At 37.4% G+C, this 10,478-nt stretch overlaps 1 protein-coding gene across 28 annotated transcripts in view; it reads left to right on the forward strand.

Annotated features, from left to right (window-relative positions):
- The window catches only part of dlg1a (discs large MAGUK scaffold protein 1a), a 187,068-nt gene extending 178,230 nt beyond the window's left edge, over positions 1–8,838 (forward strand). For all 28 annotated transcript variants that reach the window (XM_022675135.2, XM_022675138.2, XM_022675141.2 and 25 more), the window contains 6 exons: positions 3,727–3,777; positions 3,886–3,987; positions 5,338–5,510; positions 5,613–5,722; positions 6,007–6,098; positions 7,041–8,838. In XM_022675135.2, coding sequence (XP_022530856.2) covers positions 3,727–3,777; positions 3,886–3,987; positions 5,338–5,510; positions 5,613–5,722; positions 6,007–6,098; positions 7,041–7,147 — 635 coding nt within the window. In that variant the 3' untranslated portion in view covers positions 7,148–8,838. The remainder of the gene's footprint in view (positions 1–3,726; positions 3,778–3,885; positions 3,988–5,337; positions 5,511–5,612; positions 5,723–6,006; positions 6,099–7,040) is intronic.
- Positions 8,839–10,478: the final 1,640 nt, after the last annotated feature.

Here is a 10,478-nt window from a genome sequence, read left to right on the forward strand (position 1 = left end):
CCAAAGCATTTTCACACAAATTACCATTTTTTTAAAAATAAATAATAGTAACATGCATAGCTGCATGGTATTACAATATGCTTATTTTTTTGTATCTTGTATAAAATAATTACGCTATAATGCCCAGCCTTTTTTAATCATGATATCGATAACATTTTTATTTATTTATTATTATTATTATTTTTTTTTAAAGAATGTTTATGAATATGTTCACACACAAACACACCAATCTATCACAGGTATTATATATGAAAATTGCAGCTGCTTTTTTATTATTGCAATTTGGCCACAAAGTTAATACTATTATGCTTGATACTATTGTTCTCTGAAAAAGCTTTATTTTCATTAGGAAAATGTTATTAGTTAGTCTAACATTAGTTTACTTCACTTATACTAACAACTATAAGCCTGTTTAGCTTATAAATAATGAGGTACATTTAGCAATAGAGGACATAAGGCAAAGATAAAAGTTCCAAGGCAAAAATACTTTAGGCAGAGCCTAAAGGAGGTTAAAGGTAAATAGTGGGATAAAGAATGAAGAGGTTAGAAGTAGTTAGTTTGTTAGTTAGTTAGTTATGAGTGTTAGGAGAGTAGGTGCTCTTTGAAGAGCTCAGTCTTTAGGAGTTCATTAAAGGTTTTGAGAGATTCTCCTGATCTGGTAGTGGAAGGTAGTTTGTTCCACCATTGGGGAACTCTGTATGAGAACAGTCTGGATTGCTTTGTGTGAAAGTTTGGTAAAGCGAGGTAATGTGCTTCAGTTTATTTACAGTAAGCTAAGATTTGCAGATTTCCAATAAGGCTAGCTGCAGTTAGCGGCTAATGCTGCCCGACAGAGCTAAACTGAGGAACACTGAGCTTTCCGGTAAGCCAGGGCGATATTTACTAGTGTTTCGTCCCATGTAGCTTGTTTTAACAGGGTAAACACGCAGACTACAGTCCGATACACTCACTTCTGAACGGCAAAAGAGCTAGCGCTTAGCCTGATTAGCGGCTAATGCTAGTACTGCTCTAGCAGTGCTAGCTGGGGTTAGCTGCAGGCTACAGGCAGAGAATACTCACCTTTGAACAGCAAAAGAGCTAGTGCTTAACACGGTTAGTGGCTAATGCTAATACTGCTCCAGTCTCATGTCTTTGTGCTAGAGAACTAAACGGAAACTCCTGCATAACACTGTACTTCAGCGAAGTGGCTTTACTGCTCCTTAGAATCTGACTGATAAAATTCATACATGAGGCACACCACATTATAAGGCACACTGATGATTTTTGGAAAAATTAAAGGATTCTAATGCTCCTTATAGTGCAAAAAAGCTTACAATTGTACAGGAAACAAGAACAATAGAGAGTGTTATTTTCATTACATATAATAAGTGGGCAACACCTCTAAATTTTATTATTTTTATTTGTATCATTATTAACAGTATGCTTTCTTGAGTATATCATTTTTCATTGCAAATAACACATTTAGTCCTTTTAGCACAAGTTTCAATCTTAGTTCCAGCACAAACATCCTGTTCTGGCAATCTGCAGCAGCAGTAATTACTTAATAACTTAAAACAAATGACTGTCATTGACTTTTATAATATAATACCAACTGAACACTTCCGAATGCTCACTCAGAAAGCGTGCATTTCATTGTGGAAATTGAGATGAAGGTGCAAGGTACAAGAGCTTGCTTTAGAACTACTTGCCGTTTCAGAACGGATATTACCCCTGTTATCAGAGACCTGCTTCACTTAGCCCGGGAGTTCGCTCTTTATGGCTGCTAACTCTTTTATCACTTCTCTTTTTATTACTTCTCTGAAGCATTACCTAATTACAGGAATGATGTGTTTCAGCAGTTTGAGACTGCAAGCACTTCCTGACCCTTTGGCTCCATCTCCTCTGTGCAGTTCACGGCCTGTCAGATAAATGTTTGATCATTGCTAATGTGGTTCCACACAAGCGAGGCACAAATGCAGAGAGCTCTCATTTTTAAGTTTAGAATACATTTTTAATGACTAAACTTTAATCTTCTTTGGGTAGCAGTTAAATCGAGGGAGGAGAAGGTAGGAGTGAGTAATATAGAGGACAGTGAGTGGACACAGTGTTTAAAAACTCCAGCAGCACTGCTGTGTCTTTTCCACTCATACCAGCACAACACACAAACACTAACACCTCACACACCACCACCATGCTAAACAGCGTCACTGCAGTTCTGAGAAGAATGACCCACCACCCAAATAATAGCTGCTATGTGGTGGTTTTCTCTCCTGTGGGTCCTGACCATTAAAGAACAGGGTGAAAGGAGGATAATAATAAAGTATGCAGAGAAACAGAAGCAGAATAGCTACAGAATTACAAAGTGCTCTTATTTGCTCAGTAGAGCTGAAAAAAATGCTCTTGAAGAGACAAGGAGGTGGTTGTCATACTTTCACTGGACCGTGTTTCTACAGTGCAGTGACAATTTTTTTTTCTTTTTTTTAGACATTTGTGAAAATTAGAATAAAAAAACTCCTCAACTGTATAGTAAGTGTTTATTAGCTTAGAAAAAAGCTACTATTAGAGTAAACAAACAAAGTAGTGTTTTTAAATGTCTGTGTTCAGTATTTGTTAAATATTTCCAAAGCTTTCCTCATTTGAATGTAGTATTATTTATACTCATCATCAGTGCCACGTTTGGTAAATCAGTGCTTTAGTGCATGGCTGTGCAATTTGATGTACTTTTCCCTATATTTGAAACATTAGACAAGTGTTTACAAATGTACCATATTGTAATCTGACACCTGCTGCTCAGATATTACCATCTGTGTGCAGTTTAATTCAAATAAATAGTAAGTTTTTTTCTTTTCTTTTTTTTGTGGAAGTGGTTTGGATGACACCCATTAGAGTTTAGAGTTTGTGTAGAAACTGTGCCATTGAAATATTACAATTAAAAGACCAACAGTGCAGTTTGCTGAGTCAGAGAAATACTGCTTTGTTTAATTCACCATTTCTCTTAAAGTGGCAGTCTATATATATATATATATTTTTAACTATAAGCAGAAGTATTTCTGAGAAATATTGTGATAATAATACCACAAATAAGTGTACAATTGTGCTGGAATGACCATCCCTGCTAAGACTAATAAACTGGGGTGTCGGGTCACATGTAAAGCCTCTAAAAGAGGATTCTGCTCAGTTTTACTGAAGGCGAGTAGCTGGTGGAGCAATGGGGACTTCAGAAGGGGAAAGTCAGAGCTCAGTAGCTCATTCACTTATAAAAAGGAGACCGCATCACACCCGCCCAGTTTAAAAAGATTCTTCTGCATGCTCTGTGCAATTACCCATTCTCACCAGAGAGGGCCCTAATTCCCCCAAATTCCTCAATTTACGGAAATCAGCTTTAAGTGTATCCAGATATATAAGCCCTACTGCTTAATTAAGAGAGCTGGTGATGGAATTGAACACATCCACACCCTAGTCTTTTTCTTCAGGAAAGATCCAGAATCGTTCTTATCAAACTTCATATCTTCAAAATGTGAAATTCTTGTTACTTTTTGCTGTATTTATATGTACGTACCTCTAGTACAGTCTGGTATTGTACATGCAAAAACAGTTTTTCCCAGATAAATGGTAAATAATGGATCTAGAACGTTTGCATCACACAATCCTGTTTCTGCATGAATTTAATCATTGTTGATTTGTCGTTTGACTGAATGGGAATGACCATGTTTTGTTAAATGTGCTCTGCTTTCTCTGCTTCTTCAGGTGGACAGGAGGAATATGTTCTGTCATATGAGACAGTGATGCAGCAGGAAGGTATAGTGCTTTATCCCATGTTTATACCCGGTTTACTGAACATGTTCTGGTGCTCAGGCTGTGTTTGAATGTGATGAGCTACAGGTCGGTCTGTCTTTGTGTTTGCAGTGAGTTACACTCGACCGGTAATCATTCTCGGCCCAATGAAGGACCGGATCAATGATGACTTGATATCAGAGTTTCCTGATAAGTTTGGATCCTGCGTTCCGCGTGAGTGTATAAAAACTCTCCTTATCACACCTCAGATAACAATAAACATACACAGACTAACTTAGATTTAATAGAGCTCATTTACTGCATTTTATTTGATATTCTTCTGTAGTCCAGTCCAATTCAGTGTGCATTAAATTTTATAACAAGAAACCTGAAATAACTGTAATACCAATCTTTAAACAAAAATTGTCACATATGTAATCATACTCAGTACTGTTGGCAGTGTAATGTGATGCTTCGCATGTAGTATCTAGTACATAGGAAATTCCTTCTTAAATTTCAATAAAATTCAGTGTATTAATATTTTATTTAGTTGTATAGAAGTCGTTTTGGAGCTTTTCTACTGCTTTATCATTCATTATACAGTATCAGTCAAAAGTTTGGACACCCCTAAAACCTCTAGCCTCTCATTAAATGTGTTTTCTTTCTTTTTATGTTTCATGTTTACATTGTAAATGTAATAATAAAGACTATATTAAAGCTATACAGGAACACGTGCAGAATTATGTTATGATAAAATAAAAACAGAATATGTCTTATACTTTAGATTCTTTTAAGTAGCCTCATTTATCTTTAAGGACAGATCTACACATTCTTGGTATTTTAATCTCAGTGTCTTCATGAGTCACCTGGAATAGTTTTCTCAGTGTATTGAAGGTGTTCCTGGAGATGATGAAAAATAGCTGCTGCTTTTTCTTTACGCTATGAAGCTCCAGCTCACCCCAAATCACCGTCTTAGTTGATCAGGTTCAGGTCAGGGGATTGTATAGGACACACACTTTGTGTTTACTACGTTATTTCATATGTGTCTCTTAATTGTTTTTTTTATGTCTTTAATATTAATCTACAATGTAGTAAATAAATATAATATAATTAAATAAAAGAAAATAATAATAAAAAAGAAAAACATTGAAGGTGTGTCCAAACATTTGACTGGTATCTGTATTTTGTTAGAATATGACTAAATTGTCAAAATGTAAAAAAGACAAACAGCATAACGCAGATACATAGATTTGTATACATTTGTATTCTTACTACATGCTATAGGTTGAATAACTATTTATATGTAAATATGGCCATGCTTTTGACATCACATGGCATTTTGAATTTCTCATGCTTGTTTTGCAGCTTGTGTTCCTTATATGATTTTGATTGAAGGATTGAATGGTACATTTTATATGTTTATACAGCACATTATTATTTTTTTTGGTTTAGTGGAAAGATTCCCAAACAAATTAAAAAATAATAATGATCCATGATAAGTGCCTTTTCATTGGAGTTTGGTAAAATTAAGTATTTTACCTTAATCAAAAGGTTCACACTGTCTATTGCTTTTCTTTATTGCAGACACAACTAGACCAAAGCGTGATTACGAGGTAGACGGCAGAGATTACCATTTTGTTGTCTCTCGAGAACAAATGGAGAAAGACATTCAGGATCACAAGTTCATAGAAGCGGGCCAGTACAACAACCATCTCTACGGGACGAGCGTGCAGTCGGTGCGAGAGGTTGCAGAGAAGGTGCGTCTCTCTCTTCCATTTATCCAGTTAAAAGATTAGAAGATACAACTTTATTCTTTAAAATCCATATTGAACATTTCTTACTTTACCTCACCTGTTCAGGGCAAACACTGCATCCTGGACGTCTCTGGCAATGCCATCAAACGACTCCAGCTGGCACAGCTCTTCCCTATTGCTGTGTTTGTCAAACCAAAATCAGTGGAAAACATTTTGTAAGTCAGCATTACTGCTTTAAATATTTCGGTTGTGTTCTTGTAGCCTTTCTTTAACATCCCAGACTGATTTTCTTTCTTTACAATGATCCTAATTCACTAAATTTATACTGTTAATTGAGTAGGTTAATAATATAGTAAATATGTGTATAATTTATCTCTGAATACTGTACTGATAGTAGTTACAAATTAAATCACTATAGTGATAGTGTAACAAGTGTAGACTAACCTAACACACATTTTACGGGGGAATGTGTAAAGTCTATATCTGTGTTTCTCATCAGAGAGATGAATAAGAGGCTGTCAGAGGAGCAGGGCAAGAAGACGTTTGACCGAGCCATGAAGCTGGAGCAGGAGTTTACAGAACACTTCACCTGTGAGTGCAGCACTCAGGATTATGTAACAGTTAGTGCTGTCAAAAATCTATTCTGATTATTCGCCTTCCCTGGTCCTCTATGAACCATTACTACAGTTCTGGTCATTTTAACAGATCTACAAACAGCAGAACTTAGCATATCTAACCAACAACAGTAACATCATCCTAATATCAAAAATCATATATCAGCAATGAATTTAGCTCAGAAAACTGTTCATAAACATTGGGGTTAACACCCTTCAATGCTTACTGCTAGGTTCAGCTGGGTTCAGCTAGCACTGAACCGATAGCTGAATTCCAGTGTTCTGAGGTCCATAACTAAAGACTAGAGTGAGCTATAGCCATAATCTACATATTATATCAAACAACAGCACCTGCTAATCTAACCAGCACAGTGTCATCCATCTGTTATGAAACATTCGCCATTAATTCAGTTAAAAAATTTGGTAGGCATCACAAGCTAGCCATTAGTGTTTTAAGCGGGGCTGGTATATTTTATTATTACAGATAGTAGAAATAATAGGAATTGACAGATGGATTCAATTCCATTTTTTTGTGGGGAAAAAAGTTACTGTAGACATTTTGGGGATCTGAATATCTATTGGAATGGCACCATTCCAACTATTCAGCTGGCAACTATTCTAAACTTATATACCCAGTAGTTTGGAAAGAGTGAACATTCAAGCAAACACTAATTATAAAAAAACTGATATTTTACAGTTTTGGGAAGACCCTGGTTTGTGTACGCATTGTCCTGGGTTGGGAGCTTCATATGTACAGGAATTGGAAATTTGGCCTTTCAAAGTGGATAGAAAATGGGGTAAAATTAGGAACATATAACAAGTGTGAATAAGAGGGACTTATAGTCATTAGTTTTATTGATTCAGACTCTAAATGTGAGAGCTATTCACTGATGTAACTCTATGTCTTTCTCTTTCTCAGCCATTGTACAAGGAGATACCTTGGAGGAGATCTACAACCAGGTTAAACAGATCATTGAAGAACAGTCTGGGCCGTACATCTGGGTGCCAGCCAAAGACAAACTGTGAGATGGCATCAGTGGAAGAAAACCTTGTTGTTTTTATCTTTTTCTTTGTATTTTATTCTTTGTTTGTTTTCTCTACCAACCTGGCCTGCTGTGTGAACTGGCACTCTGACCTCAGCGTAGGCGATGATACGCTGGCGTTGTAGGACACGTTCGCAGACGCCCACCGGCGCGTGTCGTTCGGTCCGGAGCTTCCGGGGGAAGGGGTTCCGCCTAACCAGCGACTCATTGGGGAGATTATATGGTACAGATTCCTTAATGTTTAAGGGAGGTGACTTTCTGGATGGAACAAAAGGATTTTAATGCATTATATACATCTGGGTTTCTTTTTGGTTTTGTGTTTTATTTTCTTTTTCATATTAACCGAAGTAAAGGCATTCATGTGTATGTTCACTTGGATAATACATGAAGCAACACTTTGCACGTTTTAGCATTAAACGCATGTTTCGGACAGTTCTTTTCTAGGTAACATATGTTGTTCTTGGGTTTTTTTTTTCTTTCCTTAGACATGTATTTCAGCTACGTTAACCATAGCCACTTAAAAAAACAACACTTTTCTCGCATATACTCCCCAAACTGAAACTGATATTAAGATCAACCCATTTAACTTATGCAACTATCCAGTTTCACCATTGCACAAGGAGAGGGGTGATTTGATTTCTGTTGTGGCACACAATAAGGTCTTTCCTCAAAGATCTGAATGTTTTAATCTGAGAAAGGTGCTTCTTCTAAGTTTGGACTGAGGTACAAAGCTGAGAGGCTGAACGTTGTGTTCTGTTCTGTTTTAAATCCAGGTGATCGTGTATTTTAGGAAAGAAACTGCAATGCAAATATGAGAGAATTAACTGTACACTGAGATTTTAACGTATATTTAACCCTCAGTATACTGCCTATTTTGTTATAATAAAACTCTATATTGAGCTTTACGTAAACTCTACAACTATGAGAAGAATTTTCTTTATATTGTTAAACATATATGAAAAAAAATCTATATAAATACAAATGAGAATATATTTTCCTTTACTTTCACCACCATTTCCTTACTTTTTTCTCTTTTGTTTTCTGCGTTACGTCACTATACGAACTTCATGGCCCTCAGTGAAGACATACCTGAGCTCGTTGGTGGACTGCCATAGCCGTCTGCTCAGAGCAGTTACAAAATTCAAAAGTCGTTGGCAGCTAGTTCTCCTCTGCCCTCTCTTCCATGTGACTTTTGTCTCTTTAGTTTTTCAGGTGGCGTGCATGGTTTTAAAAGCAATAGTATTTCTAATATGTACTTTATAACAAGTACGAGTGAGCTAGAGGTTTCGGTGTTGTGTTTTCAGCTGGAGTCGTGATAATGTCAGCGCTGTTGTGGAAAGTGAGCGGCAGAGGCTGGTTGACCTGTGTCCTTCACAGTGGGTGGACACGGGGGATGACCCTAGCTGATGCGAGGGTGGCTGCGGCGCTCTCGAGCACAAGCCTTTAATTCTCCACTGGAGGGCGCTCTCACAGAATCCACCCACACATCCCCCCACCCCGATTCTCGTTCTCGGAGATGATTGTTTTCTAAAAGACTCTTCTAAAAAAAGCCTCTCGACCATTTAATGACAGCTTTCTAACTCATTTTTGACTGGACTTTGTAAATAACTCGCCAACCTGATTCATTCCATTTGTCAAAAGAGGAGAACTGCTAATAAAAAAGAAAATCACACACTGGTTGTTTGAATGTATCGTTCTTTATGTTTATGACGATTGGGGAGATTGTCCTTTTATTTCAGCACCGATGGACAAAATTAAGAATGTGACTATTGCTGCAGCTATGTTAAACATTTCTACTTACAACCTACAAAATATGCCATAATAGCAGAATTTCAAGGGTTTAAAGACTGCACATCCTGATCACGCATTGTTTTCAAAACAAGTACAAACTTCTGTCAAATAGCCCACCTCCATTCACCCCCAGCATTCCTAAATACAGCGCTTTTAGCAGATGCTCCCAACAGGCTTCCAATGCTAGTGATAGGGGCATAGCACTGCCCATGCAAAGAAATCCCTGTTTTACACCATTAACCAGCTCAAATAGCACTTCATTGGTATTGGTATTGGTAAGTCTGAATTATGAAAGAGTTAGCGCTTAGTTTAGTTAGTTGCTAGTAATGCTACTGCTGCTCCAGCAGTTCTAGCTGGGGTTGGCAGCAGGCAACAGGTTGATAATACTCCCCTCTACAAATTAGCTACAGATTACTAGAGTGGTGGGTGTGATAACCTGCTTACTTTAAGCTTCTGTTACTCTTTAGCCTCGTAGCTTTGTGCTCAAATTTAAAGACCCAAACATGTGGCATCAGACATCACCATATCCTGAATGGTAGAATTTATAAATATTTGTATTTGTTTATTTTTCTTTCACTACAGTCATACACCGTTGTTTCAGTGGTATGATGAAATACAACTGTAACAAAAGGCTAAAATATGCTTGTAAATCGCTGCTCTGGCTGTTATTCAGCATCTACCTGTCTTTGAGTCCAGCACTTTGATTTGTAAACGTGCAACAGGACACAGTTAAACATTTATGATGCCATTATGAATGGTCTTCCTTCCTGCTGTAAAAGTATAATCGAGTGTATATGTGGTTTATATTCTACTTTTAAAGAGTAAGCCTTTTTTAACAGTTGAGTTTACAAAAGTGATTGTGTTTAAATGGCAGGTTTGTCTTGTGCTTGCTCATAAAATCATGTGGACTACAAAGTGTTCAGGTTCAGAGGGTTCATCAGGTATGCTGCCATATTTCACTGCTGTTGCTGGAACCTAATCTTACCACCACGTCATTTATGACCGTTTGATTAAAAAAAAAACATAAAATATTGTTCTGTTAAAATGAAAGAAAAGGGTCTGTTATTTTTTGTTATAGCAGTGTAATTAATTACTGATCAATAACTGCATGATATCTAATGCCTGTGTCTTGGTGACACTTTATTAGAAGATTGCCTGCATACAATTCATAAGCAGTGTGTAATGTATCAGTAGGGGACTTGAACCCCTGCACAGCAGGTGATTGCCAGCACATCTTTAACCAGCTGGCACAATTTCCAGCCTGAAGCAGCCGACACACCAACCAACACATCCTAAAGCAGCCGGCACACCAACCAACACATCCTAAAGCAGCCGGCACACCAACCAACACATCCTAAAACAGCCGGGTCACCAGCCTGCACATCTTGAAGCAGCCTGCACTCCAACCAGTGCACCAGCCTGCACATATTAAAGCAGCCGACCCACAAACTGGCACATCCTAAAACAGCCGGCAAATTAACCAACACATCCTAAAGCAGCCAGTGAACCAACAGGCACATCCT

Source organism: Astyanax mexicanus, chromosome 5, assembly GCF_023375975.1.
Source record: "Astyanax mexicanus isolate ESR-SI-001 chromosome 5, AstMex3_surface, whole genome shotgun sequence".
NCBI lineage: Eukaryota > Metazoa > Chordata > Actinopteri > Characiformes > Acestrorhamphidae > Astyanax > Astyanax mexicanus.